Source organism: Poecilia formosa, unplaced genomic scaffold, assembly GCF_000485575.1.
Source record: "Poecilia formosa unplaced genomic scaffold, Poecilia_formosa-5.1.2 Scaffold37, whole genome shotgun sequence".
Taxonomy (NCBI): domain Eukaryota; kingdom Metazoa; phylum Chordata; class Actinopteri; order Cyprinodontiformes; family Poeciliidae; genus Poecilia; species Poecilia formosa.
This window is the reverse complement of record NW_006799976.1, coordinates 1054366-1070319: the sequence shown is the minus strand read 5'-3', so window position 1 is coordinate 1070319 and position 15954 is coordinate 1054366. Positions and strand designations below refer to the sequence as shown.

General features: G+C 41.4%; 1 protein-coding gene across 1 annotated transcript in view; it reads right to left on the bottom strand.

Annotated features, from left to right (window-relative positions):
• LOC103137066 (disabled homolog 1-like) overlaps positions 1–15954 on the bottom strand; it is a 77514-nt gene that overhangs the window by 16894 nt on the left and 44666 nt on the right. Inside the window, exon 2 of the mRNA XM_007550597.2 lies at positions 9507–9792. Coding sequence (XP_007550659.1) covers positions 9507–9576 — 70 coding nt within the window. The 5' untranslated portion in view covers positions 9577–9792. The remainder of the gene's footprint in view (positions 1–9506; positions 9793–15954) is intronic.

Sequence of the window (15954 nt, the reverse complement as noted above, 5' to 3'; positions counted from 1 at the left end):
TCTTATTCTTTCAGCAGGTACACACACACACACACACACACACGCACACACACACACACACACACACACGCACACACACACACATTACTTCCTTAAACGTATCTGAAATTGCTCCACTTTATGTTTAAGAAAGCTTTTTCTTAGCATTTTTGTGTTCCTACTTATATTTGAGAACATGAAGAAAAAAGATGCATTCATTGTTTTTGGATTCCATCTTTTCTGAGTTCAGCTAAAGAAACAGGAAGAATGAAGGCGAGCATGAACAACAGCTAACTAAACAGAAAGGAAAACAAACTCAAACTGCGCCTTCAGGAACACTCAACACTGAACGCTGTCAAACAGATGACTGCAGAGATCAATTACAAATGTAGAAAAACAAAACACTCACAGCCATTTGCTCAAAAAATAAGTAATGATGGTTGATAGAAAACAACAAAAAAGGACACAGATGACAAAACTTTTCAGTAATCAGGCATAAAATCATGACAACCTGCCTTGTAGTGTCTTGGTTTTACCTGTTCTGCCCCAAGCAGATCCCTGAAGTCATAGTGTGTTATCTGGCGCCAATATAATGTTATTACTAGTCTTGTAAGTTGTGAGGTGGCGTCTCTACAACTTAGACCTGCTTGAGATCTGAGGAGTTTCGAGGCAAATCCATAGAGAGCAAACTTTTCTACTCACGCTCTCAACTCGACGAACGGCTGACAAATTCATACACCGATACGCAAAATCAGCAGGTAACCTGCACAACAACACATCGAGACGGCGGGCGAAGCTGAAATCAAACTTCCACCAATAACTTCTCCAGTAATGTGAGCTGCAGTAGCTTGTCTGCTGGATCCTACAACACAGGCCAAGACTTCAATCCCCACGTGTCGACGAGCTCGTTCTTTCCACAGACACTCAGACCAAAACGGAGCAGGAACACAAGAGTCTAGGAGACTCTCTGACCAAGACGTCTGGCCGCCACAACTTGGCTCTAGTTGAAACAAGTTCAATTCCTAACCTTTCCCCGACTATTTGTAGGACAAAACTTCACTTTCTGCCTTATCTAGGCATTTTTTTGTTCCTTTACCACATGGAAACTGTTTTTTAGCTATCTCTCTATTGAGCTAAATTATGTTGCGAATGATTTGCTAGGGACATACAGTCATTGCCTTTTCCCACTTAGCTGAAGCTGTTCACTCACACATTTGTCAGGTCAAGACACTCGATGTATTATAATCTACAGAAGGCCTTGATCCGCTGTGAACGCTGTAGTACAGCTACTGAATGTGTGTGTTGAAGTTGTCCTCTCTTTATCTTCTTTTAACATAACTATATTATAGCAGATCTTCCAGCTGTAGAGCAGTGGGCGTAATGTAAAAGAAAAAGTGGATTTGAGAAAACCCACATTCACAGCTGCAGCCAACTAAACTGACCAGACATCCCTCCTTATTCCACCTCCACCTCACAATACGTCTCTAATGCCTTAGAAAAGCCATTCGTGTTTTCATGTCGCAGGAGAACTGAGGTAAAAACCAGAAGCGCGCCTGCCTGCCTCAAACAAATAATAAATGCCCTTTCAGTGCGCAGTCCTTCATCCAGCACAGCAGGGTGAGAGGCCCGGCCTCTAATAGAGCGTGTGTGTGTGCGTGTGTGACATTGGGACATTTTCCCTTTGTGTAAATTATGAGCACGGAGGAAAAGTGTTGCTATGGAGACTGTAGTAAGTGATGTGGTGGGCAAAGCCACATCAAGTAGTGTGCAGGGAGGACGGAGCTGAACATATTCTGTGTTTGACAGAGTACAGCCACACACACGGACCGAGATGCAGAAAGGAGCTGAAAAAGTATTTACTGATCTGTGTTTCTGTGATTGGCTGCCTTTTCTTTTATTATTATCTTTTACTAGATTTCAAAATGAAACATAGTCAGACTGTTAGTCTAAATACAATCATTTGTTGACCACTTTCAATTTACCACAGAGCAGCTCACACATGTTGGGAACGCAAAGTTTATCTTGTTCTTGAAGGTTTAGGAGCGGCCTCGCCTGAGACCTGAGCTAAAGGTCAGTAAGGGTCAGCTGACGAGGGCTCTTCTCACAATTCGACTGGTTAGGAGAAGTTTTGCAAGGTACAGGCGTAAATATCGTAGAATGGATTGCTGATGGGCCCCTAAGAAAGAAGACTGACCGCCAATAATGAAGCAAAAACAGTGTTTTTAGCTTAGGTAAGATCACATTTTTAGATTTTGGAAATTTATTGATGACTACAGTCACAAAAAAGAAAAAAACATAGTCCTAACCTCACCTTCTTCTGTAGTCCCACCACAAAAAACAAAAACAAATGTAAAAAAAGAAAACTTTGATTGGGCTGGTAAATAATGAGACAGCAGCTTGGATATATGGATAAATAGATGAGAAAGACAGAGGAGAAAACATTCGGCAGAAGAAGCAGCAATCTCTAAAAATAGATTTTGAACTCGGAGGTACACCTCTGGAAAACGAGCGTCACCGTCTGCTTTTAGAGTTCATGTTTCGTCTTCTGTCACCGACTATCCACTGCTGGCCTCCATGACAATAACAACAACACAACCAATTCAATTCAATCTCTGTCTGATTGGAGGGAGCGGATCTGATTACCTCTCATGGCAAGCACACACACCCACACACACCCACACACACACAGACACACGCAGGCTCACACTCACAAAATGCAGTTGTTTGCGCTCTAAGATTCCCTGGGGAAAGATATGGGAGTGAATGACTGCAGTGATTGTGCCAGATAGACTGGATGTGTGCATAATATCCACACAAAACAGATAATGTGTTTGCTAATCGCACACCAGAGACAAGCAAAGAGACGCTCGCACACAAGCACAAAGGCTAACAGCTGCACAGCTATAACCTTTAACCACTCTTTTCACGCCACTGACTGCCAGCTACTCTCCGGATCCACCCTCCCACACACACACACACACACACGCACAGGCAAACACACACCCTCGGCTCAATCCCACTGTGGGAGAGTGGCGATATTTTTTCCCCAGAGTTGTGATGGCAGTCGGCTGCATGTGCTGACAGCAGTGGAAGTTATTAGAACTTGTAATCACATTCGCTGTCACATCATGGGAGACAGACAGGCATCACTGAATGTTTTATTTACACATTTACCGCCGTTATAAATACACGACGAGGTGAAAATCCCTCAGCTGATGAACATTTTTCTGTGATAAATCCCAAACGCTTGCATGGCATTCAAATGATTCAAATTAAATGTTGATTAGCTGCCAGAGCCGCCACTTTGGATAGACTCATCTAGCAATTAAAAATACACGTTTTCCAACTCTCGGTTCATGCACATTGCAGTGTCGGGCAGTGATTAAGTTACTGGGTGAAAATGTGTTCTGAAAGAATGCTGATATTTTTCCGAGCCTTTTACATAATTCATTCCAGCTGTGCCTGGTTGTGTTAAAACTAATATTTATTTTTTTTCTTTTTGCATGAAAAGGTTACCTTCAGTACAACTTTTCTATTGCTGGCACTCCTGCTGTTCAGTGTTTCATTTTATCAATTGGCCCAATTAAGTGTGCTTGACTGCTTTGGAGTATAACCAGGATTAAAGTGAAATTTACGGGACAGAATTTGAATGTGCACATGAATGGAAAGGTTTGATTATATATTTCTGTACATGAATGAAACTGCCCTTTAAAGCCTCGTGAGATTAACTTTTTTTTGTGAATTGGGGCTTTGTAGACGAACTTAAATAGAGTTCAATCGTTTGATTTTTTTTTTAGAGACACACTCACTGTTCACGATGGAACTAAAGAGTTATATATTTCAAAGTATAAACAGCAACTGTGCTACGTTGATGGATTACTGTAGACATGTTGAAAACTTCCACGTAACGACTGTCTCGACCTGAAGGTGCCATGTATAAAGCACATATGTCACTGCTGAATAATTATTTCATGCTTCAAAATAAGTATGGACACAGTTATCCTGTAAAACTTGACTTAATCTCATACTACATTATGCAGACTCACTGTCTGTATTTGTGAAGATCGACTTCTCAGCATCCTGAATATTTCAGGTGCTTCCAGTCTGTCAAATTTTACAATAATTGAGAAAAAAGTTTTGTTAACCACATGATAGATTGTAGTATTAAACATTTATCCACAGATCTAGTCTTAATGGTTGCTTAGAAAATAAAGTAACTTCCTTCCTGACATGCTAGTTTTACACCCTAAATCCTACTAAATAAACACTGTACAAATAAGGGGTGCATTAAAGGCCACAAAAATACTTCAATGACCTGGCAGAGCTTGATATTTCTCAAAATGCACCTTATTTATTCATATTTAAATCAATGTAAAATATGTTTTAACTACACCAACATATGGAAAAAAAAAGTTAAACCAGCATATCCTTTTTCAATAACCTGTTAAAATGACTAACAATACCTTAAAGTAAAGAGTTTGATACTGTTTCTCTAAGTCTCGATGCCTGTCCATTCCAGAGTGACGAGAACAAAGCAAAATAGAAACCTGAAATAAGCTGGTACAGTGAAGGAAAAACAAGCAGAAACAGAGCTGACCGGATGTTGTGAGGGCTAAAATACGCATCACCTACTTTTTGCAGATCTTTAAAACAGCTGTAACATTTGAAACTTAAATTGAGACTTATGAATATGAAAAAAAAGATTATTTTGAAAGCCTTGCAACGTCTCCACATTAATAAGAGTCTATTGCCAAAGGAAAAATCAACAATTTTCAGTGGCTGTCGGGAGCTCTAACCTGCATCAACTCTAAATAAACAGTGTTGACATTTATTCTTCAGCTGTTACAGAACGGCACTGAATTAGAAGAGTGTGAATAAACGCTGCTGACTCCCTGCCAGCTTGTTAGCAAACCAATCTCACCGCCCTGTTTTGACAGTCAACTTCAGCTCCTCTGGAGGGAGAAGAGGAGAAGGAGTAAGTTCATCGACCGTCTGGTAACGGTTTATGTGAATTATGCAACTCCACTAATTAAACCGTATTTGACAGAAGTGCAGCATTGCTGAAATACTGCACTGTCATGTCAGGACAATTTCCGCGCATGGTGAAAAGGGGATATATGACTGAAAGGAGCCTCTACGGTTCATCATAGCTCATCAACAAGGTGGGCGCGGCGATGTAAAGGTTCTAAGCACGGGGAGGAAAAAAAGCTGTGCAGCCTGCAGCTGCTGGGTTCTTCATAAATGTCAGACTTGTTTCTTGTTCTAGTTTGACATTCGCATAAAAGTGTCTCCACTTGGCAGTCTATCAGCTCCTTGTTTTATTAATAATAAGCAGCCTAAAATGTGCTGCTTTTTAAGAAACTAACAGCTGCATTAATTAAGAAGCATCGTCTCGCTGAAGCCGCGTCATCCTTTAACTTTTAGGTCGCATCGCAAGAGAGGGAAGGAAACGGAGAAGGTCCAGGGGGATGAGGAGGCGGAGAGAGGAGCAGCGCCTCGCAGAAGTATTTGTCAGGATTTTATATAGCAGACAAAAACATAATAGCAGATATTTACTTAGGCTGCGTGAAAACACAAAACCTTTTCCTCATTCTCTGACAAAGAAACATTCATAAACTTCCAAAACTCTCTCTTACTATTCTGGCACCTAGTAAATACACATATTTTTTGGAATCTTGACATTTTTTCAGTCTGATTACCTCCATCATGCTACTCTTCCAGATTTATAGATTGTTAATGTTTTCTCGCACCTGAGCTGTTTTTAGCTATTTTTAGCTATTTTTTCCTACTATGATTAGTTGTCTCTTTTTCCAGCTTGTCAGTTTAGGTCAACGGGTCACATCTAGGCAGGATTAGAGTAGCACCATGTATGTTCCACTTTTAGATTATGAATGGACAGAGCTCTGAGAGATATTCAGACCTTGTGAGTTTGTTTTATCACCTCAGCCTGCTTTAAACATCACCAACTCCCTCCCCGATATGTCCGGTGTGTTCCTTGCTCTTTGTGATGCTGTTTGTTTACTACGGTTCTCTCAAAAACCTCTGAGGCCTTCAGAGAACAACTGGGTTTATCCTGAGATAACATTGACTCTGTTGTGACTCATTTGTCATTTGAATATGAAAACCAAAGATAATTTTCTATCCTCCTTCACTTTCTTTATCACATTTTGAAAAAAAAAAAAAAAAAAAGTTTGTGGTTGTAATGTGATTTTCTTTTAAAGTTCAAGTGACATATGCGTAGTTGGCTGTGAAAACACAAAGTATTACCAAGTCATTTTGGTCTAGTTTCTAGTGCAGATATCTTAGTACACTTGAAATAAGACAAAACTACGTTACAAGTAACTTTTCAGTAAGATATAGGAGCTAAGTCGATAATTTCTCAATATTGATAAAAAAGGTACTTGTTCCATTGGTAGATTATTTCACTTTTTGCAAAACATTTTTCCCATATTACAAGTGAAATATTCTGAACTAGAAATGGAACTAGAAATATTTCATCAGTACTAAGAAACTGACTTAAAACAAGCTTCTTCTATATCTTGCTGAAAAGTTAATTATAAGTTAGCTTTATCTTATTTTAAGTCTACCAAGATATTCACACTAGAAACCAGACCAAAGTAGGTTTTGTGTATGGATTAATTATGAACATGAGGGTTAAATATTAAAATCTGACCAGCGTGGCGGACTGGTTTCGTTGCAGCTGAAGCTGAGGTTCTTCAGGTCAGGTTGCGTAAATGGCAGAGTTCAAAGATTGCAACGTTCTGGAACCCATACGTTTGCCCTCAGTTGAGTCATAATTACATGTAAAATCAACACACAGGCGCGCAAGAAGAGCGATGCATCGGCCAAGCGCACGGTGCCGCTGTGATTAATGTGTGACACGTAGCAGTCCGATAGTTTTCTTCCATCACACTCGTCTCTGCAGGGCTGTGAAACAAAGGGCTGAGATTAAAAAGCTCTCATTCAGACCGACTCATTAGTCTTTTCTCACTCTCTCCCTTTCTTCATGATCCTTCTCTGCTCCGAGTTTCACACATCCAGGACAAGGTCATGTCGGAGTCTAAGGAGTGGGAGGAGAGAGGAAGGGTGTTTGAAGACCGACGGGCGGGGGGGGATGAGAGGGGCATCCTGCAGGGATTTTCACATCAGTAAAACAAGTGTTTATATCCTAATGAAGATCAGCGATTCAGCAGGGTTATTTTCATTTAAACTCAGCTTCTCCGGCGAGACAGAAACTAGACAGCTGGCTAGAAACGAGCATGAGCGATGCAAGAAGAAGAAGAAGAAAGGAAGAAAGAAAAAAAATAGGCTACAGGTCCCACACGCAACGCACGCCAACAAAGTTCCTCATTCCCACAGACAAGCACGTTCGAAGCGCGTGTGTGGTACGTGATTGCGTTTGGCTTTCATCACCCATCTCCAAGTGATTGCGTGTACGCGAGTGCGTCTTCTGGGAAGACTGACCCAGATCAGAGGAAAGATGAATACATCCTGTGTTAGCAAAGCTTTGTAGCTGAGCAAATCCTTCGTTCCACTTGTACAAAAAAGAGATACAAATAAAGACAAGTTATAAGGTGATTTGTGTGTGAAAATATGTGTGCGTGTGTGTGTGTGGGTGTGTGTGTGTGTGTGTGTGCGCAGATGAAAAGAGAAAGACAGCGAGAACAAACCCTCAAGTCTCAAAGCGGAAAGCAAACCATTCATCTTCCCTCTCATATGCTCTTCTGGGCTTCTATCCCAGCACCGTTGTGTGTGTGTGTATGCGTGTGTGTGTGTGTGTATGTGTCTTCCAAATACAGAGAGCAGTCTGAATGATGAACATGATCTCCATTGCAGTAGAACAATGCTTGTTCTAAATAGGACATGAGAGGCATTCAGCCTTCCCTCACTCTCTGTGCTTGGGACGACCGGCGCTTGTCTGCGGGAGCTGAAGCTCGCCGGGCTCAATGAGGCGTCTGCTCCAGGTGATAGCGAGTGTGTGGGATCCCGCGCGCTCGCGCAGATCCATTAAGTGTCATCCCCGACAGCGTCCGGAGTTTTTGCAACATCAATCAGATGCTTATTTGGAGGAGGCGCCCGGGCGTCGCTCTAGCAGACGGGCAGGTGGCGCCGTGCGGCAAGGCGCCGTCACCTCTGCCCTGAGGCCGGCCAGGCCCGCTGCTTTACACCTGCTGGCTGCTCGCCTCTGGAGGTTTTCACATCTGGACTCCTCACTGCACGCAGCATCCCCACAGCTGGCTGTTCTACCGTCGGTGTCGGCCTCTCATCATTTCACCAGCCAGTAAGACAGAAGCTAACAGAACAAATGGAGCTAAAGAAAGTGCATGGTGGCTTATTGCGGAGGATATTTACAACCCTTGAACTTTTCAGATTTGTCACATAATATCTAAAAATTTCTGCATACCGTTTTTGATTTATTTATTTATTTATTTTTTATTAGCCAACCGGCAGAACAGCATTCCTGAGTGTTACAGAGGAATATAAAGTCCTGCTGAGTCAACACTTTAAACTCAGACAAACTGAGCAAAGAACATCTACGAAGATCAGTTTTCAAGTCTTGCCACTTAATCTTAGTTAGACTTGGGTCTGGACTTTGACTGGGCCATAAAAACTTTGATCTAAACTATTCTAGCATAGCCCACGGGGTAATGTTTAGGGTCAACGACTTTCAGTCTCAAGTCTTTTTGAGCCTCTAAGTTTCCTTCAGAAGTGCTCTGTTATCCTAAAACGTCCATCTTGTTTTTAAAATCCTGACCAGCTGTTTCTGCTGAACGAGCATTCCCATAGCATAATGCTGCCACCTTGCTCTACTCTGGGGAAGATGAGGTGTTCTCATAGTAATGTTAGTTTTCAACCACTCAGCGCTAACATGTTCTGTTTCGGTTTGATCTGACCAGAGCAACTTCTCTGATATATTTTGTCTTTTAAATGACTTGTTACAAACTTTAAATGTGGCTTTCTTTCAACAATCATTTTTGAAAATGCTACTTTAAGCTTATCTACTTTATCCCTGACCTATTATTTTTTTCACAAATGTTCTCCAACAAATATCTGAGGCCTTCACAGAGCACAAGGCCTCAGACGTGACTTTACTGCGAAGGTCACATCTGGAACCAACTGGTTGCACAGATTTTTATTTGGGTGTATCAGAGTAAAGGGGATTGCTACATTTTACTTTGAATAACTTTTAAAAACTTTTTTAAAAATGTGTCCACATTATAATAATGCAATTTGTTTTGTTGACCTATCAAATATAATCACAACAAAGTTTATGATTTTAATTTAATCAAATGTAAAAATAAAATAAAAATAATAATAAAAAATAAACAAATTAAAAAAAAGCATTAGGGGTATGAATTATTCTGCAATCTAAGAACAGCAAAATGTGATAAAACACTGAATTCTGGTAGGTTACTAAAAACAAGTAAAAAATAAAATCAGAATTTATTCCAATCGAGATCCTAACAAACAATATAGATCACTCTGTAATAACTCGTATCTTGAGCAAACGTTGGCCCTCTGCTTACCTTTCCTCCTGGAGTCCCGTCTGACGCTGCTGGGCCTGACCGCTGGCTGGAGCTCCGTCTCTGTTGACATCCTCAGGCTCCAAGTGGGCTAGACTCGGCTCCGCTTGGCTCGGCTGGGCTCCGCCGGGCTCCGAGGGTCCAGTTCACAGCGTCGGTGCCGGCTGTGGGTGCGTGGGCGCCGAGTGCGTGCGTCGAGGCGCCGTGTGTGTGTGTGTGGGTACACAGGCTCATGGGAGAGGGATGGGTTTCAGCCCTGACACAACATCCCACACACACCCATGGAGATCTGGAGCGAGAGAGACAGACAGGAACAAACAGGTTTGCTTTTGTTAGGTCGTGCTTACCCAGAGCGGGCGAAACCAAGCAAGGGTTATCAGCAGGCATGAGAATGAGCTCGTTTCTGATCTGCCCTGAGTAGACGTTGCCCATGGTAACGGAGTAGAGAGACCTGCTCTCCACTTTGTGCTTTCTGTCAATAACGCGGCTCAGCAAGGACATTTACTGAAGAACAGCCCACCTCTCCAGCGCGCACTTCATTCTTTAATTACAAAGCTAATTTTAGAAGTTTAGAAGTGCAACTAATTAACATTTAGACAGAAGTTTTATGCCTGGTGCCAAGTGAGATTTTATTAACCAACACCTCTAAATCAATTAGTCTGCTCAGTCCCTCCACATCGCACCATGTTCTGCAGGGCGCCGCTGATGACTTGTTACGTTGGCTGAAGCAGGAAAAAGTCAAAAACAGGCAAATCACCAGCAGTGTTTTGGGTAGAGGGGTGGGGCAAAGAATGATTTAAAATGACATTACAGCCTTTAGCATCGTAATAAAATAAAATCAGGATCTGGCTAAAAACCCCCTGCCCCTAATGTTGATGGCGTGTTAGCTGCTGCAGCTCTGACCGCCTGCATGTCTTCTTGCTCAGCTGAAACACTCTTCATTAAATTTCTTATCAAACAGCTTTTTCTGTTAAGTTTGTTCCCACAATTACTTTGAATCACGTTGAAATAGCTCCAGCAATGAGTTCTAAGAAGAAGAAGAAAAAAAAAGAGAGTAAGCGTGCTAATGTCAGCCTAGCGCTTCAGCAAAACGATTCAGATGAAAACATTGTTAGCAGGAGTAAGACGCGACTCAGAGACAATCTGTATGTGTCCGGCTGAACAAAATGTTTGAAAAAAATATCAAACTGTGCCTGTTTTGCACATTTTAGCTTTTTTTTTTTTTAAATAGTTAATCTTATGTTGGAACATCACAGCAAGGTCAATCTGTAGAAACTTTGTTTGGGGTAAAAAATATGCTGCTGTCAGGGGTAAATTGTGAGTAGGGGTGAGTAATATTGGGGTGGGTTAGTCCCTGCCAAAGCAGTGATGGTCACGGTGGCAAACTTCAGCTCTTTGCTTCTGCTCACACACACATCAGTTTGTTTCCTGTTTTCTTCATAAATTAACTTTTTTCTTTGTAGGTTTTGACAGGTTGGCATGGTGGTAACATATATTTGTCAAGGATTATGTTTGTTTACACACCAGGATGACAGCAAAATATGATCAAAACTCTGAAGTCAATCAAATATCACCATTTATAAAAAATAAAAAAACTAATCCACAAGTTCTAATCTCAATAAATGCAGTATATTAAGGATGAAAATACAAATATTTAATGGTGAAGGAAGATTACAAAAATATTCATTTTTACCTTTCTCATTTCTCAAAACTCTGGCTGCACGTTGTAATTTCCCGTATAATCTTTGCTAAAGACCCTGAGCAGAAACCAGAAATGCCAGAAGGCAAAATTAGACGCCTATTTCTTCAACACCGACACCGGTTGAACTTTCTGAGCCTGGTGAGCCCTGAAGCCCCGTCCCTCGGCCCCTTTGGGAGCCCATCTGCCTCTACTCTAATCTGAAGTGTTGACTGGCAGTGACTGCACAACCCGGCAGCCAAAGGCACTCAAACTCACAGTTTGTTCTCCTTTTCACAAACATGCGCATTTACGAGCACGCACACTCGAAGAAAAGCTCCTTTCTTTGGCGAGAGATACCGAGAAACAAAAACGGCGAGGGACAGCTGCAAGGTGACAAGCCACATAATGAAGTTGACTACTCTCTGAGATGTTCGTCCCCACTTCTTAAGACTACCGGTCTTGACCCCTCTCTCTCTCTCTCTTTCTCTCTCTCTCCTCCTCTCTCGTTCTCCGGCAAACGGAGACCGGGTGCAGGGTAGAACAAAACCAAACGGCTGGTGTTTCTTGGGGAAGAAGGAAATCTCTCTCATTCTGTGCCGCCCCCTCTCCACGGCGTTTCAGCGTGAATAGGAGGCCCCTGTAAGCCTCGGGCGAGAACAGATGAATTGAGAGGCTTTTAATTTGCTGCAGACAGAACAGAACAGAGTCCATTTAATTCTGCCAGCAGAGGCCATGTCGGCAAAATGCTGACAATATTCTTTATCTGGTCCAAACACACTGGAAAAGTGTGAGTCACTCCAATTACAGGCATTATCAGCAGCACTGTTCCACCAAATGGATGGCGAGAGAGCGAGTATGAAGAGAGAGGGGTTAGTGGGAAGAGAAATGAACAGAGTGGAAAGAAAATGAGGAGTGAGGGAACATAGAGTGGGTGAGTAAGATAATGAGCAAAGGGGTAAAAGGGGAGAGAGAGAAGAAAAAAAGCAAGAAGAAGTAAATTCAGAATAGAAAGGATGGAGTTTGAGGAGCCTCAGCTTTCACCCCTGAGCAAGTCCCCATCTGTTCCTGCCTTTCCAGGCTCTGCCTTACCGTTTTTTTTTTTTTTTTTATTTTCTAGGTGTTAAGTTTTTAAGACACCATGTGGAGTTAAAGAAAAGCAGCTCGTTAGTCCAAAATCCAGACATCTAAATCTAACCGGAAGAGAAAAAAACTAAGGAATTTATTAGAATTAAAAAAGCACCGGAGTAATTTACCAATCGACTGGCTTTGCTGTTTACCTCTGTTGTTAATTCACTAGATTGGTTTTGACCTGGGAGTAGTTGATGAAATATTGAACAAGCTGAATTTGATATATTTTATAAATTCTTCCTAACATAAAATGCAAACTCCCCTGGATGCTGCCTTAAGCGCATTGTTTCAAATGTTGTAAAAATGAAAGATCAGAAGCAGATGTTTTGATGCATAAAATGAAATATTTTGTAATCCGTTAATTTGAGAAATGATCATCAAGGAAACAGACTGGAGCAAATGTTTTCTTTTACAGTCAAATGTTTGCAACATTTTATCGTCAAACTAAAGCAAAGTTTACCAGGTTTTTGGATGCGTTTCAGGTGCTGAACATTTAGAATATGACATTTATGGCATTATAAATTCTTCAAATTAAACAATTTTGACAAATCGGATCCAACTGATATTGAAAATAAAATAAAAAGCTCTTTTAATTCAATCAGAAATTCAAAATTTGACAGGAATTTATCGTTTTTTTATTATTTTTCTGTGAACACAAAAGCATATTAAGGTTGCAAAATAAATCCTGGTCATATTTGTGTGCTAAACATAGGAATCCCAAAGGACTAGTTGGACACAATAGAACATTGTCTCTTACTAATAGTTTTAGTGTCAGACATTGTTTTCTAACATATATTTATGATTTATCAGTCCAGTCGGAGTCGGACAGACTTTTAACTAACCTTAATGCCTAAACATGATCCATAATTTTAGAGTGATGCTAAAGATCACAGGTTTGAATTCCTAACCTAAAGCTGAACAGTCTTACCTAAAGGCCAGATGGCATCAATATGATAAAAACGTCCCAGTCGTCACAGACTCCAGACCTGACTTCAATTTAAGGCTGAAACGTGAGACTAAAACTGAGGGGGAAGAAGAGTGGAAGACCTCTGCAAGTTCGTGCCAAAACACACGTTAAGGATCTTATCAAAGTTACTATGAACAGCGTGGTGGTGGTGGTGGTTTGACCTGGAATCAGCTCATGAGCTAAATGTGGCAGCGGAGCAGGAAGTGAACACGGCTTAGCGGGTCTGGATTTAGACGGCAATCTGAAGCCGAACCAGCGGAGGCGCAGAGGGGAGGAGAGGAGGAGTGAGCGCTAAATTGGACGGCCGTAACTGGTGAGCTGCCAGCAGGCGCCGGGCGGGAGGGCGATGTGAAGATCTGCATATGCGCGTGTGAACATCCCTCTCTTCCTCCCTCCCTTGTGCGCTACTGTATGTGTGTGTGCGACTCCACAAACTAAATGCTGCCAACAGGAGCTCAGAGCCCAGAAATCATCTGTAGCTATAGGGAAAGCCTGACTTTCTCAGCCAAGTCAAGAGAAAAAGGAAAGATAGAAGAGAAAGGAAAGGGGGCACCAGCTCTGTACGCTGCTCCCCTTTCTTCCACCTTCTACTCTCAGAGTAATTGCATTCTGTCCATCAGACTCAGTTAAATTAGTGGCTCCACTCATTCAGCTCTCCTGCCATCTCAATAATGAATAATCATAGAGACTGCCTCTATGCCGGTTTTCTCTGCACATGTGCGCCGTCTGTCTCTCCGAAGCCGTCGAACCTTTGTACCCTGACACCGCCGCATCAAGTCCTTATCTCATTCCACCTTTGAGCTCCGCTCGCTGGTGAGCAACCGTGATAGCCCTTTTTAAAGGTTAGCATATGTTCTGTTCTGAAACACATCAGGTGCTTAACTATTTCACAGTAACGCAGCCTTAATCAAAACTCAAGTGGTTAAAAGCCGTTAAATATCAACAGGCCGACCACACAGAGTCACGCGCCCACACAAGTCAAGAAGAGGAATAATGTCAATTAATGTTTGCTTTACCCAAAAAACAGGACAAGAAACCAGGGATGTAAAACCTACCCGCTTATGGGCAGCAGAAGATGAAATACGTCCAGCTCAGGAGACACACAGCAGAGGGGAATGAAACAGAGCGTAAAAGAAGAAAAGTGAGGAAGAGGGGCAAAAGATCAGCTAATGGAGGTTGGAGGACGTGACGTGTTATGGGTGGGTGAGATATAAAAATCACCAGGACAAATGGAGATATATATATATAGAAAAAAGAGACGCATGCAGAGTGGATCAAAGTTCAGTGTCACACCCAGAGACATCTGTTACTAATCGCCGTACTTTGTTTCTTTCCATGTCCTTCATCCAAACCAAACATCTATCTGACGATAGGAGCAGAAAGTACGTTTTTGAGGACTTGATAGCTAAAGTCTGCCATCTTCTTTTAAACAATTTAAGCCTAAACAGATTTAAAAACTTAACCAATGTTTTCAGTCTTCATTAGCTCATTAAGGCAAAAGGTAATTTGTAACTCACATGCTGACTGTGTGAACTGCAGCCGCAGTTTCCTGTTCTTAGTTAGCATCCGATGAGGTCGTCTGCTGCTGTTGATGGGATTCCTCAGTTACAACAGATGAATAATTGAACTACTCATTCCTTTCTAGTATCTCAAACCAGCCTGTCCAGAATCTTTTTCCGGACTGTTGACTCAATATAGTTTCTGAGAGACGATTTTGCACATAAACCACAGAATAGTAACGTTTTGAAATGATCAGACCAGTCCTGTCTGGCATCAAAAAACATTCCACACTGAAAGTCAAGGTTTTTTTTTATTTAAATGTGTTTTAATAAACTAAATTTGTTTCATAATGTTAGAAAATATATTTACAATATCTGGTAAATAAATCCACATTTTTGTCCCTCTTCTCCCAGCCGTCTATGGTCCCAGCTCTTTGTAACCTTTGGTTTTACTTGGTGCAGCGTAATCTGTGTCAGGTGTGCTGACACAGATTTAGTGTTACTGCAGGGTGACGCTAAAAGTGTGAACTCATGACACTTGTAACATATTAGCCAGAAGCGAAAGCATCCCAAACAGTCCTTTGATATAGTTACTGATGACTATATTTTGCCAATATATTGTTCAGTCCTGTTGCCCATTGATCATTCAACACTTTGCTGTTTTGGAACGACTGTTTGCAACAGAGACAGAGTTAGCATGTACGCCAACAGTCTACATAGTAATGAGCCGCCAGAGCAGCTAATGAGGTTAGCTCATATCGCTGACGTAAACTCTATTTGAAAAATTAGGACACTAGATGCAAAGAGAAACATTCAACCTTTTGTAAATGAGGATTTCCAAAACTTTACTTTCAACAAGGCTGTGGGTAAAAATAACTTCACAGAATCTCGCTAGCAAAAATCTAAACTATTCCTTTAAAGCCGGTGTCAGACATGCCACCTGACACTGATTTTACAGTAGAATAAATAAATACAACCCATAAGACTAAAGCTATAATAATTATGTCATATTGATAGACTAAGAAACATTTCCCTCCCACAAATCTACTCAAACTGTTACATTTTCGCCCAAGGTTTTCAGATCTAGTTGTTTTAAAGTAAAAAAAAAACAAAAAAAACCCCTTCACTCCGATGACACGTTAGCACGTATCTTGTTCTGACGTTTAAGTCCGTGTC